General features: G+C 33.4%; 1 protein-coding gene across 5 annotated transcripts in view; it reads left to right on the forward strand.

Annotated features, from left to right (window-relative positions):
• The first annotated feature begins 3123 nt into the window (after window positions 1-3123).
• Window positions 3124-15636, forward strand: part of LOC145307440 (uncharacterized) — a 39145-nt gene continuing 26632 nt past the window's right edge. For 4 of the 5 annotated variants that reach the window (XR_013875468.1, XM_080149882.1, XM_080149883.1 and 1 more), the window contains exons 1-7: window positions 3124-3265; window positions 4272-4399; window positions 5141-5258; window positions 10153-10277; window positions 12901-13037; window positions 13994-14072; window positions 14900-14944. Coding sequence is in view for 4 of the 5 variants with exons in the window: in XM_080149882.1 (XP_080006008.1) it covers window positions 4283-4399; window positions 5141-5258; window positions 10153-10277; window positions 12901-13037; window positions 13994-14072; window positions 14900-14944 (621 nt within the window). In the remaining variant the exon portion in view is untranslated. The remainder of the gene's footprint in view (window positions 3266-4271; window positions 4400-5140; window positions 5259-10152; window positions 10278-12900; window positions 13038-13993; window positions 14073-14899; window positions 14945-15636) is intronic. The other variant, XM_080149884.1, reaches the window with a different exon arrangement.

Here is a 15636-nt window from a genome sequence, read left to right on the forward strand (position 1 = left end):
TCGATCAAGACAGATTAAAAGACATTATATATCCACAAATGTATATAGAATATATACGTGGATATTATGACAGGGTAAAAATTGTCGTCAATTTATAATGCTAACATAGAACTTATTATTTGGCCAGTTCGTTCATCCAGTAGTAAGGGATGGGGCATAGGTGGTTGATTAAGGGATATTTTAGCCCGCTGCGAGTATCACTCTTTTAGAAAACATGAAAATCCAATGTAACATCCAAGCTTATAGTAATAAATAAATATCCACAAAAAAATTATAAAAAGAAGTTTGTTTTTTTATTCCCGGGATAGTTCTATGCTATTTTATCTTTAGATACGAGTCTTGGGTTGGTTTAAGGATATTTTGCTGTCCTTCTCTACATGTTCTAATACAAAGCCCCTAGATACTAGGGGCACAAGCACTAGTTAGAAATAACTTAACTTTAATTTTGAAATGATATTTTTTAAAAGACGACATTTAAAATCAGGAAATTAATACTGAGCATGCGCAGTAGTGGTTTTATAGACTATTAATTCTCTTAGCATATTTTCCCTATCTAGGAAGGAACGTATACAAACTTTTCAACCAATTATTTTTATCTACAATAAGTGAATAAATCATCTTTTTTACTTAATAATGGGCATAATTTTATCGTTTATTATTTAAACAATTTAAATCATTTAATTTTAATGGTAAAATGTCGGAAATTATTTCAGGGGAAAATATAAAATAATTTTTGTCCAACATTTGTGTTTGGCCGGTGTAGTGAGGGGGAAATGGGGAAAGAAAGGGGTGGCTACCTGCCTATTGAAAGTATCGTACTATAGACAACTTTCCGCGGATATCATAATGAAAAATCATAAGATTTACACCAGTATTGTTGGACACGAGGGGCCGAAGGCCCGTGAGAATAAATATTATGTAAATTACATATTTTTGTATTTATTATTTGCGGGAAATAACAAGCTCTCAGTGATAATTAGTACGGCTTGGAATCGGTTCTAATCCAGCGGATATTGACCGGTTTGAAAGCCAGACTGGAAATAAGGTTCACCTCCCATCTTCCCAAACTTTTACCAGTTTTTAGCATATATACATACACAACTATTTCATTTCGGAACAAAAGAAGGTTTTATGCTATTTTTTCTATATTTTTATAACAAATATTTAATTTTCATTTATTATATTTTGTTTATATATTTTTTTAATTGTTATATAATGTAAACTTTTCCCATTTTTCGGTGGGTGAAAACCTGTTTAACATCCGCTAAAATGGCTTAAAACCATGCCTATAGTTGGGATCTGGCCGTTTTTATTATTCATTTAAAATCCTTAAACCCTGTTTTATATGCTTAATTAATTTTCTTGGTATTAATTTTTTTTGAAAATTGTTTATTTTTATAGTTTCCACCTTACTATATAAACACCAGTTGTTGTTTTGAAAATTATTTTTATTTATATTTGTTATTATACTCAAAAGCATTGTTGACATCTTTCCGCGGATATTAAAATGAAAAAAAATATGATTAAAATCTGTTTTTTAGCCACGGGCGGCCAAAGGCTTTCAAAACTTGTTATTAATTTTATTTTAATATTCGTGGAAAGTTGCCTGTAATACGATGTGTTACATGGCAGCATCCATAAAGGCGAAGCTTAGAATTCTTAAAGATTGACTAATAACCATAAGGTAATAATTATGTTCATACAACCGTTTACGCCCCTAGAGGCTTTTTTCTTGGGAGGAGGGTGGTGGTATCCTTCCCCAAAATAGTTCCTGGGACCTGAGAAGATACCCTGTAAAGCCATACTGGAAAAAAAATTCTCTGATTTGGAAAGATTTATTCACGAAAAAATCCTCTAATTTTTAGAGGAGAAATCTTCGTTTTTTGAAAGAAAAAATCTTCCAACTAAAACTTTACTCTTTAAAATGAAATATCTTAATTGGGATAATACAAAGGACAATAAACTAAATGGGTACCTAACCGCAATTATAATAAGCAAAATAACCCTCCCTTTAAAATGATTGGATGGATTTTAATGGGCTGTTTATTACACTAGTCCCCAAAGTGTTATTATAACGTTTTCTTATCAATGGCTTAATTTTGGTGTCGATTATCTTTAGTGAACTTTGATTAGTTGACTCATATATTTGAGTGTCTAAACGTTTCAATCACTAGTTTTAATCTACTTAAGGGGTTATTTTGTGTGTAATTATTTGGGCAATGGGGAAGTGCATAAATTTATAGGCCATTGTCTTATCCCTTTAGATCCTTGGGATTTAAATCATTTGCATTTTTTTCAGAGTTTTATTTATGCCAATTTATAATGATAAATGAATTTCCGTTTAAGATTATTAGGTGGAATTAAATGTTTTGGGTGTAACGTGATTTTCTCGGCTCCTTTTCAAGATACCTAGACAATTGTAATTTTTAGGGATTAAATAAGTTTACATGCTTAGTATTTTCACCAAGTTTCATTAAGATTTGTCAAGGGGGGGGGGAAGTTCTGACACTTTTGCGTAAACAGTGATTATAGGCCTTGTCTTTGGACTGAGAGGATAGGTTAATAGGGATAAAATCATTCTTATATGATGAATTTCCCCCAGATTTAGGATTTTTTGGATAGGCCTCCAGGTTCCGGAGCTCCAGGCCTCCAGGTTGTCTCTCTACAGGTAAAAATGAAGAAAAAAAAAATTCTTAAGAGTTAGATGTCAGCTTATGAGACAAAATTTGTATGTTTTTTCTTCAAATATGTGAATAACAATCAAAAAGAAGTATATTATGTTTTATAAGTTAACTTCTAACTCTTCAAAAAAAAATCTTATTTTTAATTTTTACCTGTACAGAGACCACCTGGAGGCCTGGAGCTCCGGAACCTGGAGGCCTATCCAAAAAAATCTTAAATCTGGGGGAAATTCATCATATAAGAATGATTTTATCCCTAATAACCTATCCTCTCAGTCCAAAGACAAGGCCTATAATCACTGTTTACGCAAAAGTGTCAGAACTTCCCCCCCCCCCTTAATTAGGCAGTGTGCTAGATTGATTCCTAGGTTTGAACTTATCACGTTATTAACTTTATAAGGTTTCTTGATATATTTATGTTTATCTTTAATGACACTACTCTATAGTTCATTTGTCCATTCATGATTTTTGAGCTTCACTACTTATGGATGTTGTCATCCTTGTTTTTTTCAGAGTTTTATTATGCTATAATCTTGGTGGAAGCGGACACAAGATACAGAAATTGTTCAACAGTATTATTTAAGGTAGGTAACATTTTACGTCATCTATCTACCTACCCACCCACCTATCTACCTATTTATCTATTATCTATCTATTTATCTATCTATTTTTCTTGAGTTTCTATTAAAACAAAAAAATAATATCTCATACTTCAAATGTACATGATTTATATTCCGTAATTCGTAATTTATCTATTATAAACATTTAAAAATACATAAATTCATAGTTTGTTTCATGTTTAACTCGAAATAAATTATATAAAAACATTTATCTATCTATCTATCTATCTATCTACTTACTTTAAAGTAGGTAACATTTTCTATATCTATCTTATCAGTATGACAGGGGTGTATTTTTTTCATGTTCTTAAAATTAAGAAAGTGCTGTATTTTCTATAGGTATACATTGGGGGGAAAGAAATAAAATTTGAATTTTGAAATGGTCTAAGTTTATGTTTCAATTAAAAGCGTGCTCAAAGATGCTACAAAGACATGCCTCACCCTATTTGTACCCCACCTGGACTTCACACCCTCCTGTTAAAACCCTGTTGACGCCACTGGTTTCAATCCATGAACTTTGGCTTGAGGCCTTAATTGGAAGTAATGTCATTTTCGAGGCCATTGCATGGCCCGAACCTTTAATTTAGACTAAAATAGTTATTTTTCGTATCATGTTATAGACAGCTTTCAGCGGAAAATAAATTAAAATATTACAAGATTAAAAACCAGTTTTGTTGGACCCAAGGGGCCGAAGGTGCGGATTAATAAAGCTGGTATTATTCTTATGATTTTTATTTTAATATTAGTGAAAAATTGTCTGTAATTCGATGATATACACGAGATTTTAGTATAGCTGAGAACCGAAGGATATAAGAAAATACATATGAAGAACCTATTAAATCCCTGAAAAATCAGTCGACTATCTATCTATCTAATCACCCATCTACCTATCTTTCTGTATCTATTTATCTATCTATCTATATTTATATTTATCTACCTACCTATCTATTTATATCTATCTATCTTGCAGATAGCCACAGGATGGAGGGAATGGAGATGGAGGAGACTAAATACAACATCGAGCTGATGAAGAATGTTGATGTGGTGCAGCAACAACAACAACAACTTCATGACCAACAGCAACAGCAGATGCATCAGGCAAGCACCAATAAAAGATCAGCCACCCCACCCTGTTTTATAAAACTTTGGGTACCAATGCAGCAGTTAACTACCTATCCAATGTCCCTTCCCTTCCATAAAAGTCCCCAAGGTTGTCAAGCCAACGAATAAGAAAACGTTATTATAAAACTTTGGGGACTAGTGTAATAAACAGCCCAATGTCCACTCCCTCCCTGAGAATAAATAAAGGTCAGCAGGAGGAACTTTAATCTCAAATAATTCCCCGATATGGCATGTGTCCTACATTAACCTATATGAAAGGTTTTGGGATTAAGTCATTCGTTGGCGAGAAAACTTTTGATACCCTTATCAAATCATTATTGGTTTGTTTCAAACTTTGCAACCCAAATCTATAGAAATTTGATTAGTAACGAAGCTACTCGATAATTCGCTTTGTCTGTCCGTAGATCCGTAACGCTATGGGGGAAATGGGATTTACCCAGCTCCTATAAACTGGGATCTAAAGGGATAAGACAATGGCCGATATATTGATGTACATCCCTAATTATGATACACAAAAACATTCCTTTTGTAGATTAAAATATGTGGATAAAAAGTTTGAACACTTAACTTAATGAATCAACCAAACAAAATTCTTTAAAGTCCCCAAAATTTTTTAAGAAAACGTTATTACAAAACTTTTGGGACTAGTGTAATAAACACTGGATTTTGGCTATTTTATCTCTTAAACACCCTGATAATTTGTGCTCTTACCTACAGCAGGAGGAGGCCCATGAGATGATAGAACAGAAAAGTATCCCAGTGCTGGCTGAAGCCATGCAGACAGACAACCAGCTGTTGGGCGGCCATGGCATGCCTGATATGACGAATATACTAGGTTCTTATGGATACATGATTAGGTTTTGAAGATATCAATTTATAAAACTTTGGGTACTAGTGTAATTTACAGTCCAATGTCTTTTACATTCCTGATAATCTTTAAAACTTTGGGTACCAGTGTAATTTACGGTTCCATGTTTATACCTATAAAATTTTGGGTACCAGTGTAATTTACGATTCCATGTTTATACCTTCCTAATAATTATAAAACTTTGGGTACCAGTGTAATTTACAGTCTTATGTTACCTCCAATGATAATAAGGGGGGGGGCACATCTGACACTTTTGCGTAAACAGGGATTATAGGCTTTGTCTTAGGAGTTATAGGATAGGTTATTTGGGGAAAAAGTTTAGTTTTTGGGTGTATTTTCCTTATATTTAAAAAAATTTTTGATAGGTCTCCAGGTTCAGGTGCTGCAGGCTGGAAGGTCACTTCTGGACAGGTATAAATGAAAAAAAAATTTGTTTGAAGAGTTAGAGATCAACTTATTAAACCAAATATGCATCTTTTGGGATGTTATGAGCATATATGAAGAAAAAATAAAAATCAGCCTCCAGGTTCAGGTCCTGCAGGCCTCCAGGTGAATTTTGGACAGGTAAAAACTGAAAATTTTAAATTTTATAGTTAGAACAAAACTTATTTTACAAAAGTTGCTACTTTATGGATGGTATGAAATAATTTGAAGAAAAATTTGAAATCTGGCTCCAGGTACAGTTACTGCAGGCCTCCAGGTGGATCCTGGACAGGTAAAAACTAAAAATTTTCACTTTAAAAGCTAGAGCATAACTTATTTAACAAAAGTTGCTACTTTTTGGATAGTATTAACCAATTTGAAGAAAAATTTGAAATCGGGCTCCAGGTACAGGTACTGCAGGCCTCCAGGTAAATTCTGGACAGGTAAAAACTGAAATTTTTTACTATTGAAGTTAGAACAAAACTTATTGAACAAAAGTTGTTTCTTTATGGATGGTATTAACCAATTTGAAGAAAAATTTGAAATCGGGCTCCAGGTACAGGTACTGCAGGCCTCCAGGTAAATTCTGGACAGGTAAAAACTGAAATTTTTACTATTGAAGTTAGAACAAAACTTATTGAACAAAAGTTGCTACTTTTTTGATTGTATGAACCAATATGAAGAAAAATTTTAAATCGGGCTCCAGGTACAGGTACTGCAGGCCTCCAGGTAAATTCAGGACAGGTGAAAACTGAAATTTTTTACTATTGAAGTTAGAACAAAACTTATTGAACAAAAGTTGCTACTTTATGGATGGTATTAACATATTTGAAGAAAAATTTGAAATCGGGCTCTAGGATCAGGTACTGCAGGCCTCCAGGTGGATCCTGGACAGGTAAAAACTAAAAATTTTTACTTTTATAGTTTGAACAAAACTTATTTAGCAAAAGTTGCTACTTTATGGATAGTATTAACTCATTTGAAGATAAATTTGAAATCGGGCTCCAGGTTCAGGTACTGCAGGCCTCCAGGTGGATCCTGGACAGGTAAAAACTAAAAATTTTTACTTTTTAAGTTAGAGCATAACTTATTTAGCAAAAGTTGCTACTTTATGGATAGTAATAACTCATTTAAAGAAAATCTGAAATCGGGCTCCAGCTTCAGGTACTGCAGGCCTCCAGGTGGATCCTGGATAGGTATAAACTAAAAATTTTCACTTTTAAAGTTAGAGCATAACTTATTTAACTAAAGTTGTTACTTTTTGGATAGTATTGACCAATTTGAAGATAAATTTGAAATTGAGCTCCAGGATCAGGTACTGCAGGTCTCCAGGGGAATTCTGGACATGTAAAAATTAAAATATCTAACTAAAGAGTTAGAACTATATCTATTTAACTAATACAAAGAAAAATTTGAAATCGGGCTCAAGGTTCAAGTTAAATCCAACCATTGTTACATTTTGAATTATATCTGCAAAAAAAATATTAAGCATTGACTAGAATATATTTTTAAAAAAACGTACTGTCAACAGGTCAGTCACTAAAGGAAGTTTGTGCAGAAACATGTGGTTTTATTGGCAATTCAATCTGACAATGAATAGATGATGTCTAACTTGTATCTTAGTTCTAATTGTCTATTTTAACAAAATTTGTTTGGTTTGTTTGTTACTTTTAAGTTAATTTTGTCAGAAAGTTTTCATATCCCTTTTTTTATACTTGATAGTTGAAGAAAGCCTGCAGGAAATATGCCGCTCTTATTGCTGAAAGACTGCCACAATAAGGCTTAATACCCCAAATTTGAAGCCTGCAGCTTCAATAACTTTTTTGTATCAAATTGAGGGTATTGTGTTGGATTTTGGTTGGATTTTTGCCGCAGTTAGAGCAGTGTATTTCCTGCAGGCTTCCTTTAGTGACTGACCTGTTGACAGTACGTTTTTTTTATATATATTCTAGTCAATGCTTAATATTTTTTTTTGCAGATATAATTCAAAATGTAACAAAATGGTTGGATTTAACTTGAACCTTGAGCCCAATTTCAAATTTTTCTTTGTATTAGTTAAATAGATATAGTTCTAACTCTTTAGTTAAATATTTTAATTTTTACATGTCCAGAATTCCCCTGGAGACCTGCAGTACCTGATCCTGGAGCCAAATTTCAAATTTATCTTCAAATTGGTCAATACTATCCAAAGATTAACAACTATTGTTAAATAAGTTATGCTCTAACTTTAAAAGTGAAAATTTTTAGTTTTTACCTATCCAGGATCCACCTGGAGGCCTGCAGTACCTGATCCTGGAGCCCGATTTCAGATTTTCTTTAAATGAGTTTATACTATCCATAAGGTAGCAACTTTTGCTAAAGAAGTTATGCTCTAACTTAAAAAGTAAAATTTTTTAGTTTTTACCTGTCCAGGATCCACCTGGAGGCCTGCAGTACCTGAACCTGGAGCCCGATTTCAAATTTATCTTCAAATGAGTTAATACTATCCATAAAGTAGCAACTTTTGCTAAATAAGTTTTGTTCCAACTATCAAAGTAAAAATTTTTAGTTTTTACCTGTCCAGGATCCACCTGGAGGCCTGCAGTACCTGATCCTGGAGCCCGATTTCAAATTTATCTTCAAATTGGTCAATACTATCCAAAAAGTAACCACTTTTGTTAAATAAGTTATGCTCTAACTTTAAAAGTGAAAATTTTTAGTTTTTACCTATCCAGGATCCACCTGGAGGCCTGCAGTACCTGATCCTGGAGCCCAATTTCAGATTTTCTTTAAATGAGTTAATATTATCCATAAAGTAGCAACTTTTGCTAAAGAAGTTATGCTCTAACTTAAAAAGTAAAATTTTTTAGTTTTTACCTGTCCAGGATCCACCTGGGGGCCTGCAGTACCTGATCCTGGAGCCCGATTTCAAATTTATCTTCAAATATGTTAATACCATCCATAAAGTAGCAACTTTTGTTCAATAAGTTTTGTTCTAACTTCAATAGTAAAAAATTTCAGTTTTTACCTGTCCAGAATTTACCTGGAGGCCTGCAGTACCTGAACCTGGAGCACGATTTCAAATTAGTTCATATCATACATAAAGTAGCAACTTTTGTAAAATAAGTTTTGTTCTAACTATAAAATTAAAATTTTTCAATTTTTACCTGTCCAGAATTTACCTGGAAGCCTGCAGTACCTGATCCTGGAGCCCGATTTTAAATTTTTCTTCAAATATGTTAATACCATCCATAAAGTAGCAACTTTTGTTAAATAAGTTTTGTTCTAACTTCAAAAGTAAAAAATTTCAGTTTTTACCTGTCCAGAATTTACCTGGAGGCCTGCAGTACCTGTACTTGGAGCCCGATATCAAATTTTTCTTCAAATTAGTTCATACCATCCATAAAGTAGCAACTTTTGTAAAATAAGTTTTGTTCTAACTATAAAATTTAAAATTTTCAGTTTTTACCTGTCCAGAATTCACCTGGAGGCCTGCAGGACCTGAACCTGGAGGCTGATTTTTATTTTTTCTTTATATATGCTCATAACATCCCAAAAGATGCATATTTTGTTTAATAAGTTGATCTCTAACTCTTCAAACTAAATTTTTTTTTTATTTATACCTGTCCAGAAGTGACCTTCCAGCCTGCAGCACCTGAACCTGGAGACCTATCAAAATTTTTTTTAAATATAAGGAAAATACACCCAAAAACTAAACTTTTTCCCCAAATAACCTATCCTATAACTCCTAAGACAAAGCCTATAATCCCTGTTTACGCAAAAGTGTCAGATGTGCCCCCCCCCTTATAAAACTTTGGTTACCAGTGTAATTAACAGTTCCATGTCCCCTCCCTTTCTAACATTTATAAAACTTTGGGTACCAGTGTAATTTACGGTTCCATGTCCCCTTTCTTCCTAACATTTATTTTTATGGTTCTGGTTGTTGAATATACGTGGATATTATGACAGGAGAAAAATTGTCGTCAATTTAGGATGCAATATCCCCTCGCATTTATTGGTTGGGCCGTTTATCTAGTACTTTTTCAACTTTGGGTACCTACTTTTTCATCTTTGCGTACTTTTTCAACCTTGGGTACTTTTTCAACTTTGGGTACTTTTTTAACCTTGGGTACTTTTTCAACTTTGGGTACTTTTTCAACCTTGGGTACTTTTTCAACTTTGGGTACTTTTTTAATTTTGGGTACTTTTTCACCCATAATAAAATGCTTTGTGTATCCAGAACACAAAAGTTTTTTCGTCCGACTTTGAGACCTAAAAAGTACCCTTAAAATTCATTTCACAAAAAAATCATTTTATACTTTATTGTAGCCAAGGTAATAACGAGCAACTTTACTTTTACGTTTTTTCTGTCATTCGATAGAAACATGGAGATAAAGGTCATTTAATGAAGGTAGGTCGAAAATGTATTGTGTATCCATAACACCCTGACTGTGTATAGATCTGACAGACGCCAAGTATGATCCCTCCCAGGGGGTGGCGGCATATTATGACAAGATCAAGAATATTGTTCTCAATAATCTCAGGAAAAGGGGACATAAAATTGGCGATGATGAGTTGATTCAGGTGGATTGATTCAAATTCATTGATTGATAGATAGATTGATAAATAGATAGACTGATAAATAGATAGATTGATAGATGATTGATTGATAGATGTTTAGAATGATAGATTGATAAATAGATAGATTAATAAATAAATGGATAGATTAAAAGATGAATGGATAGATTGATAGTTGAACAAATAGATTAATAGATAGCTTGATAGATTGTTTTATTAAAGGATGGAATTATAGATTTACTGATAGATAGATTGTTTGATTAGGTTTTATAGATAGATATATGATAAAATTGTTAGATGAATGGAAAAATTGATGGATAGATTGATGAAATAATGAATAGGTAGATTAATAGACATATGGATAGATTGATAGATAGATGGGTAGATTGATAGACGGATGGATAGATTGATAGATAGATGGGTAGATTGATGATAGATAGATTAATAGATATTAACAAATGTCTATCTTCCTTTTAGGTATCTTAACATATATCTAACTATCTCTCGATATCTTATCATATATCTATCTATCTCTAGGTATCTTATCAATTATCTATCTATATATAGGTATCTTAACATATATCCTTCTATCTCTAGGTATCTTAACATATGTATATTAGGGTGGGTTCATATCGGAATTAGACAAAGCGGGGATATGCAACAGATAAAATTAACCTAAAAAACATTTCTGACTGAAAAAGAATTTTAAAAAATTGAGTTTTAGAACACGACCACTTAAAAATATAATTCATTACTTATTAGTATGCAAAGACGACATTCAAAAAAATTTGAATCAGAACTATGGCTTCATGGTGCTCCCTGGAAAGGCCTTGAGGAGCTGAATCAGGAACTTTTGTCCGTTTCAAAAAATCTCGTTCCTAGCCTGAGAAAATCTAAAAAACCTCTACAAATTGGACAATTCTCAATAAACCTTAAAAAATTTAGTTTTTTAGTGATTTCTAAGGCTAGGAACGAGATTTTTTGAAACGGACAAAAGTTCCTGACTCAGCTCCTCAAGGCATTTCCAGGGAGCACCATGAAGCCATAGTTCTGATTCAATAAATTTTTGACTCCCATTTACAAATAGCTATACAATTGAATGTCTGGTCGTCAGCGGTTTTAAGACTTAGGATAAATTTTAAATCATCCAGAGGTGTATTATATCTATATAAATTAAGTGCAGATACCCGCTTTGGCCTCAGAAAAAAAATGTCTAAAATCGACCCACCCTAATGTATATTTATCTATCTCTAAATATCTTCACATTAATATTAGGGATGGCAATCCGTAAATTTTTTGGACCGGATACGGATTCGGATTCTTACAAGAATCCGTCCAAAAAAGGCGGATTCTCGCGGATTCCGGATTCTTATTTTTGGCGGATTCCGGATTTGGATTCCGGATTCTAGCAATATTTTAAAAGGCTTTTTTTTTTGAAAATTAAAAAAGTTAAGTTCTACATATGTCCTAAAAATTGATATTCTTGGTGTATTCTATAATTCACTTCCAAAAATCGAACCAGATTTAAAAAGATAGATATAATGATGATAATCTTTGCCTTCAAAAAGGCGGAGTTGAAAGAAAAAACTCAAGATGCTAATTTTAGCCAACCAATTAAAAAACGGATTCCGGATTTGGATTCCAAAATTGGCTAAAAATTGGGCGGATTCCAGATTTTGGACTTTGGATTCGGATACGGATTGCCAACCCGAATTAATATAGGTATCTATCTATCTAATTATCTAACGATATATAATTTCTATCTATTTAATTATCTATCTATATACCTATCTATTTAATTATCTATCTATATACCTATCTATCTATCTATCTAACTATCTATCTATCCTAGGACGAGATATTATCTCCAACGTTTGAAGAAGTTTTAATTGTGTTATAATTGGACAAAATTCAACCTCATCTGTCTCAGAAACTGAAGCCCGCATATATCTATCTATCTATCTATCTATCTAACTATCTATCTATCTATCTATCTATCTATCTATCTATCTATCTATCTATCTATCTATCTATCTATCTATCTATCTATCTATCTATCTATCTATCTATCTATCTATCTATCTATCTATCTATCTATCTATCTATCTATCTATCTATCTATCTATCTATCTATCTATCTATCTATCTATCTATCTAACTATCTATCTATCTATCTATCTATCTATCTTACTATCTTACTATCTTACTATCTTTCTATCTAACTATCTATCTATCCTAGGACGAGATATTATCTCCAACATTTGAAGAAGTTTTAATTGTGTTATGCCTGGACAAAATTCAACCTCATCTGTCTCAGAAACTGAAGCCCGCATATATCTATCTATCTATCTATCTAACTATATATCTATCTATCTATATACCTATCTATCTATCTAACTAACTATCTATCTATCCTAGGACGAGATACTATCCCCAACGTTTGAAGAAGTTTTAATTGTGTTATAATTGGACAAAATTCAACCTTATCTGTCTCAGAAACTGAAGCCCGCATATATCTATCTATCTATCTATCTAACTATCTATCTATCTATCTAACTATCTATCTATCTATCTAACTATCTATCTATCTATCTTACTATCTTACTATATAACTATCTATCTATCCTAGGACGAGATACTATCTCCAACGTTTGAAGAAGTTTTAATTGTGTTATGCCTGGACAAAATTCAACCTCAGCTGTCTCAGAAACTGAAGCCCGCATATAATGATAGAATTAATAAGGGCAGCTGCCTCATAGAACTCAAAGGAAAACTCTTAATTATGAATTTTATATATCCTATTTTATAAGGGATCTTAAGGGAAAAGACATTGGCCGATAAATTAATGTTTATCCCCAATGATGATACACAAAATTATCAATTCTGATTTTTGGTTTGTACTAACTGCTGAACCGCTAAATATTATACGCCGAATTGCCACTTCTGTAGATTAAAGTAGTAAGCTTTTTTGTGTGTACCAAAGGTGTACCAAAGTACCACCACTTTGCAAAGAGAATTCGCCATAAAATACGAATTTTTTTTTGAATATTCCCACAGATTTTTAATTATTAATTTTATCCTCCTATTATATAAAGTAGTAAGCGTTTTTTGTCTGTCCCGAAAGATCTCGATAACTGCTGAACCGATATTGTTCACCTTTACAGTGAAGCTTCTTATAGGTCTTGGGAAGGTTTTAAACTATTTTTAGAGAGGGTGTCTTCACCCCTCTCCCCTAAAAAAATATTTTTATTGAATTTAAAATTGGATGAGGTTGACTTTTCCCCCCACCTACCATTGCCCCTAGAGGCTTCTAGGGGCGTAGCCGCTAGTCCTTAATAAAGTAACAGGATAACTGTCTTGTTTGTAACGAAGGATCTCGCTGGTCGCTCTCAAGATAAATCGCAAAAAAAACTTGACTAACCCCATCTATTTTTTCATAAACAGCTGATCATACCTACCTTAGATAGATTGAAAAGTAAACATTTTCCAGTATGGCTTCGAAACCGATTAATATCCGCTGGATTAGAACTTGTTTTCTCAACCATACTGAAAAATCATGTATAGCATCGTATTACAGATTATTTTCACGAATATTTAAATAAAAATAATAGAATAAGAGTATTTCTACACGTCTTACTGAAAAATCATGTAAAGCATCATATACCAGATTATTTTCCACGAATAGTAAAATAGAAATCATAAAATAAGAGTATTTTTGTCTCAGATGAAATATTCCAGTTTATTTCGAAGGAGAATTTATCAGACGAGACTGGTAAATGTAAGAACTGCAAGTGTCACAAGGTGCAAAGGATATATTAATACGTGGATAAAGTTTTTCGCATACCCTGATGCATTTATGTAGCCCTGAGCTGGATCTCTAAATCATTTCAATGGTGCGCCAAATCGAGGTGAGCCAACTTTCCACCAATGAGAGCATAGCATTTTACGAAATGCCGCGCTGGGATTGGCTGAAATTCGGCGCACCCCGATTTTGCGCACCATTGAAATGTTTTTAAGATCCAGCTCTGGTTCTCTCGGAAGTTAAGATTCAGATGCACGCATTCCCTGACAAAATGATTTTCTTAGCTGGCTAATATAACAATCCCCCCTCCTTCATGTCCCTTATACCCTACTCTAACCATGGAGAGCTAGGGGAGGCTAGGGTTGGGTCGGATATCCGGCCATTTTAGATATTCGGCCGTTTACCGGATATTGAAACTATCCGGCCGGATATCCGGCATTAAAGTCTCTTATGCTATACAACAAAAATACCTACTTTTTAATTTTCAAATGGTTGTAATTTTCTTATTTTTGAAGCTAGAAGAACAATTTTGTCAGAAAATGTTTGATTATATGAAAATCATATATTCTAGGTACCTAAATCTTAATATATATCTTTTGGCAGCTGCCAGCCGCCGCAGCCTTTAAAACAGTCGATAATTTTTATGGATAAACTTCTGTTTCTTACTTTAATATCCGGTTATCCGGTAATTTTTCCGTATATCTGGCGTTGGCCGGATATCCGGCATTTGAAAACAGTCGGATATCCGGTATCCGGCCAAATTGACGACAAAAGTTTCCCTATCACAATACCTATCCATATTTTATACATCCATTCAAATTTGAAGGTGCAGACAAAACTGGAGGAAGTTGTCAAGGCTGAACCTGAACAGGTAATACATCAAACCGATTGTTAACCACCGGATAAGAACCGGTTCTTAGTAATGCTATCCGCATCATATCCGCGGAAACCTGTCTATGATACGGAGCTATAAATAATTATAAGGATCTAATAGGATAAGACAATGGCTGATAAATTGATGTACATTCCTAAAATCAACAAAATTAACCCGTCTGTAGATTAAAACTAGTGGTTGAAACGTTTAACACGCAACTTAATTAACCAACCAATCCAAATTCAGTAAAACTCCCCAAGATTGTTAAGGCGGTATTATCCTCTTAGAAATTTTTTTTTCAATATTGAAAGTTTGAGTACCCCCCCCCCCCCGTTAGCGAACTATGAACTCTGGCCGCAGCGCTCGGCTCCCTAGCCTAAAACCTAACCTAACCTAAAATAGTTGTTCGTCGGTAGTCGGGGGGGGGGGGGGGGGGGGGTACAAAATTTTCTAAGAGGATAACGCCGTTAAGGCAACAAATAAGTTATTATAGGACTTTTGGGACTAGTGTAATAAACAGCCCATTGTCCCACCTCTCTGCAAAAAGAGAACAATTTAGTTACCAAAAAAAACTTTCAGGGGTGTATATTCTGCACAAGATTTATTTTTTTCCCCTGCTACAAAAATTTTTTTTTTCTTCCCCCCCTAATTTTTTCTCACCAAGTAGGGGGAAAATGGAAAAATATTTA

Source organism: Acartia tonsa, chromosome 15 (assembly GCF_053477335.1).
Source record: "Acartia tonsa isolate MP-2025a chromosome 15, ASM5347733v1, whole genome shotgun sequence".
NCBI lineage: Eukaryota > Metazoa > Arthropoda > Copepoda > Calanoida > Acartiidae > Acartia > Acartia tonsa.